We start from the raw sequence: 12,857 nt of genomic DNA, 5'->3' as shown, positions 1-12,857 counted from the left end.
TTCGTTGGTGTCCACCCACGTCTGCATAGGTATAATTTGAAACTGGGAATCCTACACTGCGACTGCGTCATTGATACGTCTCACACACCTCGTTTGGCATGAAAATAAGTTCCACTTATTTTCTATGTATGCCAACAGTCAAATTACATGCGAAAACAAGTCCTATTTTCAAAACACGCTAGCAGACTGAAGTTTTTCCCAGCTTCTTGGTCATGTAGTTTCTGTTTTCCAAGAGTCACATCTTCCTTGTGCACTCGCTTCCATGCAAATATCAGTTACACGTCTAATTGCTGGAGCTTCCCTACTCAAAACCAAAAGTTCTACGGGGCAATAACCTCATAAAATTTCATCTAATCGCATAAACTCTCATACGGTGCACCTCATTACCAAAAATATCGTACATAATTTATGATAATGTATAAGAATCTGTGAGACCTTATGCAATTATATGCGACTTGTATGTGATTTCTTACGTGAATTGAGTGAGATTGTGTGAGAAAATGTGAGGTTATTGCCTCATACAATTTTTTAGTAAGTCTACGTGGATTTGTCGAGACACAGTAACCGAAGACTATACATTTTTATCTTTACAGAATTCTGCTTTAAAGTGTTTGTACTTGGGCACATGATCGTGTGATCGTGGATGTTTTTTGATAAAGCTATGTGGATTGCACGGTAATAATGGTCGCATGTGGCAAAAATCTTTCTTCGCAGCTCTGGAGTTTACTTCATATTTTTTATTCCTTGAATTGGGTTATATTATTAGAGACGTCACGTGGTCTCAAAGCCAATTCACCCAACCCATCACCATTCAGCACTCAGCGATCAGGCCTCGTAACCTTGTGGCCTAATCGCTGATTCGTTGAGACCTTGATAACGTCACAAAGTCACGCAACCTTTCCAACCAATCAGTAAATTTCTTGACACACGCCGGCTTTTTCTCGGAATGTGGACGCCAGCGCAATCGCAATAATAACAAATCTTACCTTGACTTCACTAACATGCGAAGAATCACCACAACAATAAAATCTTTATTAGCGATATAAATGCAATAAATGTGCAAAACCCACGGTGAATACCACGGTGAACAGTGCACAGGAACTGGGCGTGATTATACCTTATACACGTAACGTAAAGCGAAAAGAGCTACTCCATTCAGGAAGATGCCATCCCAAAGCATGATTTAATCTGCAATATTTTCGTCACCTGCATGGTGGTCGTGATGAAATTTATGGGATATTTTCGGGAAGGGCACTGGTCATGTCTTATGTTAGCCATCTTTGTGGCATCACTCTTGGCGACCAGGGGAGGGGGAAGAGAATTCATGGAGAAGAACAGGGTGGTGTGGAGCAGTGGTTAGCTGTCGCCGCCTAAGACACATGTGGCCATGCAGGCACATGCAGGCCTACACGGAAACCGATTATGCGCGTTGCAAGACCAAATTTTTATCTTCGCCGAAAAATAAAATAGTCACGGAGATACAGACGCAATATTGTGTGTCCACAGAGCATAGTGCTGGGGACACAGGGACCCGCGGTACATCATATGCCCCCTGCTGTGAGCGTTGCGGATTTGCAGTGAGTCCAGCGATCTTACTATTGAGCAGTCACAAATAAACAATCTATGAACCTCGTGCTTCAAAGTTTGGCAGACTTATGGATCGAAGGATGTTGCATTCTTTGGGACTAAAAGGCTTCCCTGCTCATAAGCTGCCCCAGCAACTGAGACGAGAATTCATGCATGGGCATCGCCTACGTATCTGATAGCACCCAGGAGCTGGCGCTGGAGGCGCCAACATTCTGAACCGGATGACCCCATTTAGGAATGTTGCCGCAGCCTAGAAAAGATGAACGCGACGGCAAGGACGAACAAGAAGGCACGCACGTTGAAGAAGGTAAAATGTCCCTTCTCCTTCCGTCTGAACGAGGAACAACGGTCGTTGAGGGGGTACATCACTCTACTGCGGGAATGTAGGATGGCCTGGCGAGCTCCAGGCCATTGGTGCGGACCCTCGAGCCTGAACTGGTAGGGCACGCAGGGCCCGAGCAGCGCCCGGAAAAGCTCATAGTCGGTCAACAAGTACTTGATCATGTTGGGCCGAGCGCCGATCTGACTGGCCAGCTCGTCCATGTAGTCGAACCAGTCCACCTGTATTGTGTGGCGCGGCGAGTCGACGTACCGCTGTCGCATGGCAGTCCGCTTCTTTCGGATGTTCTCGCGCATGGCCCCCTCGGAGGGCAACGAACGCTTCTTGGTGAGCAGCTCGGCCATCCAGCGGGCCTGCATGTTCCCAAAGCGAGTGAAAGCTAGGCGTTCTCGACTGGACATGTCGTAATCCCTCACTACAACGTTATACTTTTCCTCACTCAAAAACTGATATTAGTTATCAGCGCGACGCTCTCTCTCTCTCTCTCTCTCTCTCTCTCTCTCTCTCTCTCTCTCTCTCTCTCTCTCTCTCTCTCTCTCTCTCCTACACACACACGCGCGCGCGCACACACACACGCACGCACACCCTCGTCGGGCCACGCCTTGTAGCAGGTACAGTTTATGCGCTATGCAAGCGACCAACTCGTAAGCTGCGTATATAGATGATAGTTGTGACTATAGACAGCTCAAATCACTCATTACGACATCAGATGGCTAGATATCACGCTCAGACGTTTTATTTCTATCATACAGCCTCAGAAGTGTTTGTTGGTCTGTGGAGATATCGATCTTAATTGATGCATAAAACAGAAATGCACACGAAAGGAAGATACACGAAGCGCATACTTTGAACCAATAATTTATTATTGCCAAAGCAATACTGCTAGCACTTCGAGCCTTTGGCGTGTTGTGGCGCCTCCATACATGACCTTTCACGTAACCGTGTGATGTCACGCCAGACCGAGAGACGGGGCCACAGCTCGCGCCATCGGATGGTGGCGGCGAGTCCATACACGGCGCTGTGTCGCAGCCGAGAGAGGGCGCTCGCTGTTTGTGACGTCACGCTAGGAGGATAAATGGGGCTGTGGCTTGGCTCCTCCCCCTTCATCTTCATACCAACCATTACCACCACCACCCCCTCGCAGTAGTCGGGGCGCAGCCTTATGGTATGTCGGATGATGCGTGTAAGGCGTATAAGGCCCACTTGAATGGGCAAACAAGAAGTGAATTAAGCTACTAGAAGCAACAAGAAGCAACCAACAGCAGAATCCGTGCTTTCGCATTACTCCAACGTAGATTCTGCAGAGCTCTAATTTTTTTATCCGGGATATGGGGTTTCATGCAAAGCCAGGATAGCGGAAGGTGTGCAACATGTCAGAACCAAATCTTTCTTCAGTCTATAGGCCGCCATCTTCCTTCTACCTATATTGCGGCCAGTTACATCAACCATTCCATGTCGCAATCGCCGAGGATGGCTGGAGGTGCGCTGATGTAGCTTTTGTGTATCTGCGATTCTGGTGTTAAATGCTTCTATGATTCCTTTCTGGGTTTTTATTCTTGCGTACCCTGGGATTGTGGTGTCGTCTAAGTAAGGCATGCATTAATCTCTCTCAGTTTCAGCTGAAAGTACGTGCACCATGTGTCTGTCGTTCCTGTCCATGGTCTGCGCTTTCTGTATCACTTAAGTGCGATATCTCCTCTAGGCGTGCTGGCTTTGCGGCCGCCTGCCAATAGTACTACCTGTGGAGCACCTAGCACAATTGAAAGGGCAGCGATGACGTCATGAGCATGCCGCCTGCTTCAGCTTTGCCATAGTCCGCTTTGGAGACTCTCAGTGCTAAGTCAGGTGAATTTGCAGTCTGTAGACTTACCCCTTGCGCCACAACCTTACCAAACAACGTATGGGCAAGGGCCACCCTGTTCTGAGTGATATAGAGTCGTGATTGGATCACTTGGGCTAGACATGCATGAAAAAATAACTTATGCATCGTTATACATCTACCTTTATCTGCCTATATTTCCGTATTTATCTGTCCAATTACTCTCATCTTATTTGCGCCTACACCAATGCTGCAAGGCCATTCAGGTGCCAGGAGGTTTCGCTCGAGATTGATGAATTTAGAGCGTGGGCAGAGCTTTTCACTCCAATTACTGAGTTACACAAGGATAGCTAACGTGGCTTTGTGTCACGAGGTTTTGTATTATTGCTGAGGGCGAATGGAGTAAATTCCATGACGATGTGTGTACTTTCTGAATGACCGCATTAATCCCTCAATCAAAGGGATCCCTTTACAATTATTAATGCTTAAGCATTGTACGGCTATATGGCGGATTTCGCGTGGGCGTGACTGTCGGAGCTGTAAAAGAATAACCAGTTGGTATATCGAATAAAGAATGGTACAATTGAACAGAGCGTCAAGGAAAGGTGTGAAAGTGACGAAAAGGTTGATGTCAGTTTATTAGATAATTAATTAGAGCCTAACTTTCGAATGCGGAAATTTGATATAGTTGAACGTGAATGAGCGGGAAAGGGCATGATTTGCAAGCACAAATTGGTGGGAATGGTCAGGAGGTGTGTAAAGAAAATTATTAAACCACCTGCAGCCTGAAAAATTTCGACACCACTGCAGAATCTGCAGTGCAGCAATACTAAAGCCTGAGCGTTGCGGGTGCACACGGTACATCGTGCGCCCCTTGCCGAACGCAACCAGCGTTCCGTTGAGCGCATCGAAGTTCACTGGTGTTCTATAATTGGTTTACAGTAAAGGAAGGGCGCAGTCTCTGTCACTCGCGGAATCCCGCTGACACATCTCGTGGACAACACAGCAACGCTCAGGCTTGCGCATTTCTCCAGTGCAGATCCTGCAGTATCTCGGAAAATTGTTTCTACCATTTCTATAGGGTACGTGTGTTTGCTCGTCATTCGGCTCATCGAATCAGCCAAATACAATGGGACCGAGGCATCTCTTAAAGTTACTGGTAAAAAATAACTCTATGCATAATGCCTCTGTTCCCTGCTTGTCTCAGTGCCATCTTTTTATTTTTTTTTTTTATGTAATTCAGGTGCCGCGGGATGACACTGCTGCGGACGTTTGCGCAAGAAGTACTAAATGCAGAGAGATGAGATCACGAGGACAGCAGACCGAAGTCAATGGAGATGAGAAGCGTAAAAACCGGCCGTCTACCCGCCCTTCAGAAACTAATAGCGGCACACCAAAATGCAAACTATACTGTAGTTTTGCATTCCGGTATGACGCACGTCCTGGATATAGCAAGTTTACTCTCGGGCTGCCTACCGTCCGTTCGAGGAAGCGACTGCCAGTTCGAACGAGTCGAATAAGCGACAATAATTCGATATTTTTTCCTCAGCGCAAACCACGTGCACAAGAATTAACGTCATTTTTTTTTTTTTAATCTATGAGCGCCATGCGTCCGTGTAAGATCTACCTAGCTTTTACCACGGCTGGGATGCAGAGTCTGGCCTTGCCCTGACGAAGCGCCCAAACAACGTTATTTAACGGAGTGTCTACCGTTCCGTCCAGACGGAACGTTTACTGCTGCTAAAGTTCCGCCCAGACGGAACGTTTGCCGAACGTTCCGTGCTAAAGCTCCGTCCGGACAAAATGTTTGCTGACCGTTCGCCCAGACGGAACGTTTACTGCTGCTAATATGGCATAGTGACGATAGAAACCAGACAGAAACGGTCCATCGAGATGGCTGTATAATGATGATGATGATAGCGACGACAGTGATAGTACGATTCTCTTTATAACAGTGAGTGCTACCTATAGAGCAAAAGGGCATAAAAAAAGTAATTTTTAGAATGAAATTTCACATTAGTAATGGCCTAGAAGGCATGACATTACTTCTATGCATGCACAATTGGAAAATTGCTAAAATAACATGCTGTAGAAATGCCTTAAAAATTACAACGTAAGAATATGTTTCAAACCTGCACTTAGTAATCGCCTAGAAGGTATGACATAACTTCCATGCATGCTCTAGTGGCGGGTACAGTTCCGTCTGGACGGAACTCTAGTAGTAGATACAGTTCCGTCTGGACGGAACTCTAGCCACAGACTACAGGGTGTTGAATATTTGGGGGCTCGGATTTAAAAAATGCCCATGCAAAATCTACTACCCCATTCGAGCTGAAATAACGTTCACAAAGTAGCAAAATATAGTCTACGTTATCTGATTAGTGATTCAACATCAGTACTTGCCTAGATTTTCTGAAATCGAGGAAAAACTGCTCTCGGTGGCGTGCACAATTTTCGCAGAAGAGAGTCGAAAAGCTATTTTGACATGGTGCGTCATCTGTCGGGCAGCGAGGCAAGCGCGCTAACAGCCGGGATGGAGCTTGCCTCACTGCTCGACAGATGACGTGCCATGTCAAAGCAGCGTTTCGACTCTCTTCTGCGAAAATTGTGCATACCGCCGAGAGCAGTTTTTCCTCGATTTCAAAAAATTTAGGCAAGTACTGATGTTGAATCACTTATCAGATAACGTAGACGATATTTTGCTACTTTGTGAACGTTGTTTGAGCTCGAATGGGGTAGTAGATTTTGAATGGGCATTTTTTAAATCCTAGCCCCCAAATATTCAAGACTCTATTTTGAAATTGGTATCCGCTGCTCTTCTTGTTTTCTCCACTACAGGCGTGCATTCCGACCGACGGTGTGCAAGCCGGGCGTAGCACAGACTGATCTTTGTGCTGGAAGTAGAACGAGTGCTATATTAATATTACTATATATGCTATATATGAGTGCTATATATTAATAATAGATATCGCTCTGCAACGCTGCCTCGCTGCTCAGAGGGGCTATCATTTCACCAATTCGCTGCAAAATTGAGATTGGGCATTTCCACAAGAAACTCCGGATCATCAAAAATGCCGCCGTTTGGAATTATCGGTTCAGATTTGCGTTAGGAATTGCGGGACCATACAAATCCTTCGAACGACATTTGGAACTACTTCAATTTCAAATATTAAGGGTTTACTCTACTGCGTTCCGAATACCACGTGCAGGTGGTATTCGGAACATTACTACAGTCATGTTATTTTGTGTCTTCAGCGGCCGGGTGCAGGTGGGTTATTTTTACCCAACACGTCAAGTTAACGTAACAAAGCGTAGTTTCAACATGCATTCGCAGAATATTCGATGTGCGAAGTATACCTGACAGATCAGCTTAGTTTGTCTTACCTGCAGCTCGGCTACCGGAAATATGGCGCCGACTGGCTGTATGAGCCCGATGATGGCCATACTCGGGTGCTTCAGGTGAGGCGGAAAGACGTACTTGTACAGCTGCACGTGGTTGTCCACTACCGACACCACGTCTTTTGGGAGGAAGGGAAACCTGATTTGGTAACCCGTGGCCAGAATAACGTCATCCAGCGGAGTTACCTGAAGCATTCAAGAAAGCACAGAATTCAGCATCACACGCCTTTCTCATGATGACATTCCAGCTTAGCTGCACTGACTGAAAGTGCAATGTACTGCTGAAGCTTTTCCTTTGTGTCCTTTGGTTCTAGCCTTCTTCGTCGCATGCTCACGTTTTTCGGTCGGATGACGTTAAGGATCAACCACTTATCAACTAGCGCAGATTTCGTCTTAAAAAATGGAACAATGCTATGCCCACCTTCTGATCAATGACGGCGCATCAAATGTTATCACGCGGTTTGGCTGATTACGTATGTCATTTGGGCGAGCGAGATGTAGGGGCAGTGGTCTATTCGCCCTGGGTAAAGCTCAAAAGGTCTTGGAGCTCTTTATGCTTCAGACGGTCTGAGAGTCGGGAAGAAAAGCCAAGGCGCTTGAAAACACCTTATTATGCAAGTACCAATAAAATTTATTTCCTCTATTCATGGCATGTGATAGACTGCGGGGTATACTGGCCGAAGCACAGGTTCAAAGACGGAGCCGCATTTTGCGAACTTCAGTGCCTTCTGGCTTTATTGCTAGCTGGATAAATTGTCCCGACCTCCACCCCCAAAGAGGTCAGCAGTAACAGAAAGTGTGCACGCCCACTTTCCTATGAACCATGTATAAAACCGAGGCTAGCAAGAACTGATGGCACTGAGTGGAGCCACAAATTTTCTTTTGTTGTTGTGGCTGTAGGAAGAAGGAAAAGAACATGCACGGGCCTGCTACTGGTTCTGCAGCTGAGCCACCTCCGCTGCCTCGTGCAGACAGAAGAGAAAATAAAGAGGAAAGAAAAGGAAGAGGGAGAGAAAGACGCGCGCCGCAACAACAGCCGTCGTCCACCACCGAAGCGGTGGCGGGTGCAATGACGGCCTACAACAGATAAAACTCGGTGGCAGGCTAGCCCTCGCCACAAGCGGCGGTGACCTACCTGCTCCAGCCCCATCAGGGGAGTAGAAGCTCACCTTGCAGTCACCTTCAAAGAGAACGCCCTCCTCGGTGAACTCGACTATGTTCTTTTTGACCTGCACCTTCCCGCTGAGGATGAGGTTTGGCAGTACATCGTTGAAGGTCGGGTGCTGGGCGTTGTAACGGTGCTTTGGCTTAATGCCGTACACCTCGTGGTTGAAGAATCCGTTCAGAATGTTTTCCATGTAGTCGTTGCTCACCGATTCCGGCAGCATGTGCTTCAGGTAGTTCTTTAGTCGCGTTGTCAGGAAGATATCAATGGGCATTCCATTAGGGCCCACACGCCTAATCACCCAAGCGCCCCTCCTCGTAGACAGGTATGTCTGCAAAATTAGATTAATTGAATAAATTAAAACTCAATTTAATAATGCGCTGATTTGGCTCCAGGAACACGTAACGCTGTTCTTTGACGGACTAGTTTAAGTAATCGGGCTATGTAGTTCGCTTAAAAATTAGCGCTTGAGCAATGTCTTTCTATTTCTTTTGAACCGAGAAATGACAAGAGGAGCCTGGCGACCATTAGCTGTATGCACGCTTGATGCACGCTTAACTTCGCGTTTCTTGTGCATGTGCTGCGAATAAGACGAAGGCCTTATGTTTTGAAAATAACAGGATGCATACTCCCTAGCAGTTCTAATTTTTAGGTACGAAACAGACATTTCAAATCTGCATTAAGCAGCAGAAATCTCTAAACGCAGCACTTCGTCACAAAGGATTCAAAAATGCCTTCGAAGCTTGCTGTGCATCAATTTCGTGCAAGGGTATTCGTTATGACAGCTGGACCTCTTATGACCGAAGAATTCAAAAGAAATATATCCTCATAGGTCAGAAAGCCCACCCTGTCGATAATTGTAGGTTAGCAAAGTCAAAGACTATGCGCAGATTTACCAAGCCCATGCCCAGGGGTGGTGTTTTCCCAACTTAGCTCCTTTCGACGGCGCAGAAGTGCAGAAAAATTAGTAGCCGCGTACGATAGCTATATATGTGGCAGTCTGCAGTGTTTTTATTGTGTAGCTACTAAAGCAGTCAGAACTCGGGCTGAAAGTCGCCGAAAGTAACCAAGTCGTTTGATTCTATAAAGCCAAATTCGTAGCCGTATAAAACAGCATAAAGAGCATCAAATTTTTGCCGTTTTGTTGGTGTTCAAGCCGTCGGTACCTTGCAACCAAACAATTCACGAAATTGTCAATGCCGAGAAGATCAAGTTATCTTGAATAGACTGTGTTTTGCCAGATAATCATAGAGAAATCTAGCCAATAACTAAGAAGAAACTTTAAAAGCTAAACTCATGCGTTCTCTTCGACCTGTACATCGAATTTGGGTGATATAGTTTCGAAAAACAATAATAATAATAATAATAATAATAGTAATAATAATAATAATAATAATAATAATAATTCGTTCACAGGAAGGTAGAGGCGCAGTATCTCACACTTGTTTCTGTGGAGACCTGAACTACGCCGTATGGGAAGGAAGGAAGATGGGAGTTAAAGTGGAAAGAGAGAAGAGGAGCCGTAGTGGAGGGTTACGGAGTAATTTCGAATACCCGGGGATCTTTAATGTGCAATGACATCGCACAGCACACGGACCTCTCTTTGTTTCGCCTCCATCGAAACGAAGCCGCCGCAGTACTCCAGCACAGTAGTCGGGCGTCTTACCACTGCACCACCCCGGGAAGTGATGAAGGGTGGCTGTTCCTGGCCCTACGGGGCGGAAACGGTAGGTCAACGCCGCTTGCAGCGGGGGCTAGCCAGCCACTAATTTTTATTTGTTGTAGGCCATCATTACACCCGCCACCGCTTAGGTGGTGGACGACGGCTGTTGCGGCGTGCGTCTTTCTCTCCCTCATCTTTTTCTTTCTTCTCTACTTTCTCTCTTCTGTCCGTACGAGGCAGTGGAGGTGGCTCAGCTACAAAGCCAGTAGCAGGCCCGTGCATTTTCTTTTCCTTCTTCCTACCGTTCCAGCCTTTTCTTTCCTTTTTTTCTTTTTTGGCTGGGACGCAGTTTAGTGTCCACCCGTTACAAAGGGTGCAGCCTCAAATCATCATCATCATCAGCCCCGTAGGGCCAGGAACAGCCACCGGGTACACCGGGTGCACCTCTCGAACCCTATCCCTTGCGCACTCGAGATTCCTCGGTGGTGCGCGCATGCGCAATAGACCGCGAAACTTCTTAGTCGGGGGCGAGTGGCGTCGTAGGCAATGCGCCGCGCCGGCAGCCGAGAGCTCTGACGTCACTTGGATCCTCGCACGTGCGCAGTAGACCGCGAAACTCCTCGATCAGTGGCTATCCTCGGTCGGCACGGCGCACTAGCTGCACGGCTCTGACGTCGCTCGGCTCCTCCCACATGCGCAGAACTGGCAAAATGAGAGCCAAAGCGAAAAGGCGAGACTGCAGGTAATGTAGCTCTCGCTACAAGAGTAGCCAGGAAATAAACTTTCATCGCTGACAGGGTCCTAATACGCCAACGTTTTCGCTGAGTAGCCATCAATGACAACCCTACCTGGCTGTAGTTTCGTAGCACATTCTAAAATGTCAGCGCTGTTCAGTCAAACACCGATTGCTACATCTACAGTGTTCTAGTAGCTACGTCTGTTCTCCCGCCCTCGTCCTGTTCGAGATGGTTAAAGAATGGGCAGCCACCAATTTGCACAAGCTTCTTCAACGACGCCGGTTGGACGCCTGTGTCTAGCTTGCCAGCTTCGTTTCGGACGGTGCTCTATTACCGTCCTGCAGTAGGCAGCAATTATTGCGACAAGGACTATAATCAAAGGTCCCCTGGCAAGAAAAAGAGTCTTGATGCTGAGAAGACCACTTAAAGACATCATTGGAGTGCGTCGAAGGAACTATTTAGACAGCGCTAGTGTTATAAGGATCCAACATACCTCGAGGGCCCCTTGGCTGACGTCGACGACGGCGTCTACAGCGGAGTTGCCAATACCGACCACAGCCACCCGGTGGTCCCGGAATTTGTCGGCGTTCTTGAGGCTGTGCGTATGGACAATGCGGCCGCGGAACTTCTCTTGTCCCTTGAAGCTCGGAACGTTCGGGTATACGTGATGACCCACGCACACGGCCACGGCGTCGAACGTCTCGGTGCTTTCAGTTTTCGTCTCAAGGTCCCTAACGACCACGTCCCAACGGCCAGTTTTGTCGTAATCAGTAGCTGGGGTCACTTGAACCACGTCATGCCTCGTCTTCACGTGTTTCGTCACTCCGAAGTGGTCGGCGTAGCTTCGGAAGTAACGCAGCATCTTGGTGTTGTGCATGTAGTTGGGGAGATCCTTGGGCGGCGGGAAGTCACTGCAGAGAAGCGAGGTCGATACGAACTTTGGAAGCTTCTCTCCAAAAAAAAAAAAAAAAGGACAGTTCATACGGCATACCCTTGATCAAGTTCACGTTTTCTTGTGGAACCTGTTTTCTTCCAGACATTCTCGCTTGACTCAAAGCAACACTCGCAGAGGTGGTATGGCAATGAATGCATACTAATTAGTTTTAGCAGTTTATGAGCTTCCGATGCGTGATACGACGCTCTGAGACCTTACGGGTTTCAGAATGACAGAGGACTGACTATGTCGAAAAAAAAAGTGATAAATCGATGCAGTTATCGACCAGCATTTCTGTTTATGTGACTACACCTTATAATATTTCTGTTGTTTGATCATCTAATACAAGGGCATTTGTGAGAGAAAAGTAACACCAAATATTTCAGCCAGGAAGGCCCACCTGAACGCGCTCATTTCCTTGCTAGTGTTGATTATAGTAGTGCGCATCACTGAGGCCTGTCCCTCGACGTCATCGTCGTGGTAAGCCCAGAGACCCCCGACGTCGCCCGACCTCTCGTATAGCACCACGTCGAAGCCGTAGTCGAGCATCTGGCGCGCAGTCGTCAGGCCGCTCGAGCCGGCGCCAACGACACAAACGCTCCTCCGTGCTTCCGACATGGCCGCTCGTACACTGGACTGGCTGGGATCCGCTACTGCAAAGGCAAAGAAGTCAGTGTGATATGTGTATTAGAGACGAAGGGGAGAGAGGAGGAATGGGGTTGGTTTCACATACTGGTATCGTTTTCGATGTCATTACCCAACCATGGCCCTCTGACCAATGGCAGAGTGTTTCGCCGTAACTGTTCGGCTCTAATGGCTGGTATAAATACAGCCCTTGGGTTTGTCTTCTGTACTCGTGTATCCACGCTATGAGGCGGTCTATAAAGTAGGGAGCTATTCTTGAGAAAACAAGACGAGCAAGAAGATACAGCTATCGTGATCGTGTCTTCGCGAAGATAGAAAAGAAGTCTCAAGGAAATTTTCGGAAGAGTAGCTTTATTTAGTTTTCTCTCGACCGGCGTACTAGTTAGTGCTCCTACTGCGCGACGCTGAATCCTCAGACTCTGGAAAGTTTGTTAGTACAGCAATGTTAGTAGAGCAATAGTAGAAGAGTAGAGCAAGCACTCCGTCTGCGGGACGCTTACGCATAACACAATTTAGGAGCATGGCAATTAGAAAGCTTAAATAGTTTTTGAACGTTACATATTCGTGG

The 12,857-nt window shown here is 47.2% G+C and overlaps 1 protein-coding gene across 1 annotated transcript; it reads right to left on the bottom strand.

The window, feature by feature from the left end:
- Positions 1-1,576: 1,576 nt before the first annotated feature.
- Positions 1,577-12,262, bottom strand: LOC146181866 (flavin-containing monooxygenase 5-like). The gene is made up of 5 exons (XM_084575562.1): positions 12,045-12,262; positions 11,204-11,621; positions 8,315-8,641; positions 7,131-7,331; positions 1,577-2,280 (listed from the first exon to the last, which is right to left on the bottom strand). Exons 1-5 carry the CDS (start codon positions 12,260-12,262, stop codon positions 1,819-1,821), a joined length of 1,626 nt encoding a protein of 541 aa, XP_084431688.1. The 3' UTR covers positions 1,577-1,818.
- Positions 12,263-12,857: the final 595 nt, after the last annotated feature.

Source organism: Amblyomma maculatum, chromosome 8, assembly GCF_055883805.1.
Source record: "Amblyomma maculatum isolate TAMU_Amacu chromosome 8, ASM5588380v1, whole genome shotgun sequence".
Classification (NCBI taxonomy): domain Eukaryota; kingdom Metazoa; phylum Arthropoda; class Arachnida; order Ixodida; family Ixodidae; genus Amblyomma; species Amblyomma maculatum.
The sequence above is the reverse complement of the archived record's forward strand: the minus strand, read 5'-3'. Positions and strand labels throughout refer to the sequence as shown.

What these genes read in the sequence shown, in the direction of transcription:
- LOC146181866 (XM_084575562.1), bottom strand. Translation starts at nt 12,262, where the DNA reads ATGTCGGAAGCACGGAGGAGCGTTTGTGTCGTTGGCGCCGGCTCGAGC. An exon ending in TCAGCCAAGGGGCCCTCGAG is followed by an intron (nt 8,642 to 11,203) that starts GTATGTTGGATC and finishes CTAATTTTGCAG; the next exon opens with ACATACCTGTCTACGAGGAG. An exon ending in TTCCGGTAGCCGAGCTGCAG is followed by an intron (nt 2,281 to 7,130) that starts GTAAGACAAACT and finishes GGGAACATGCAG; the next exon opens with GCCCGCTGGATGGCCGAGCT.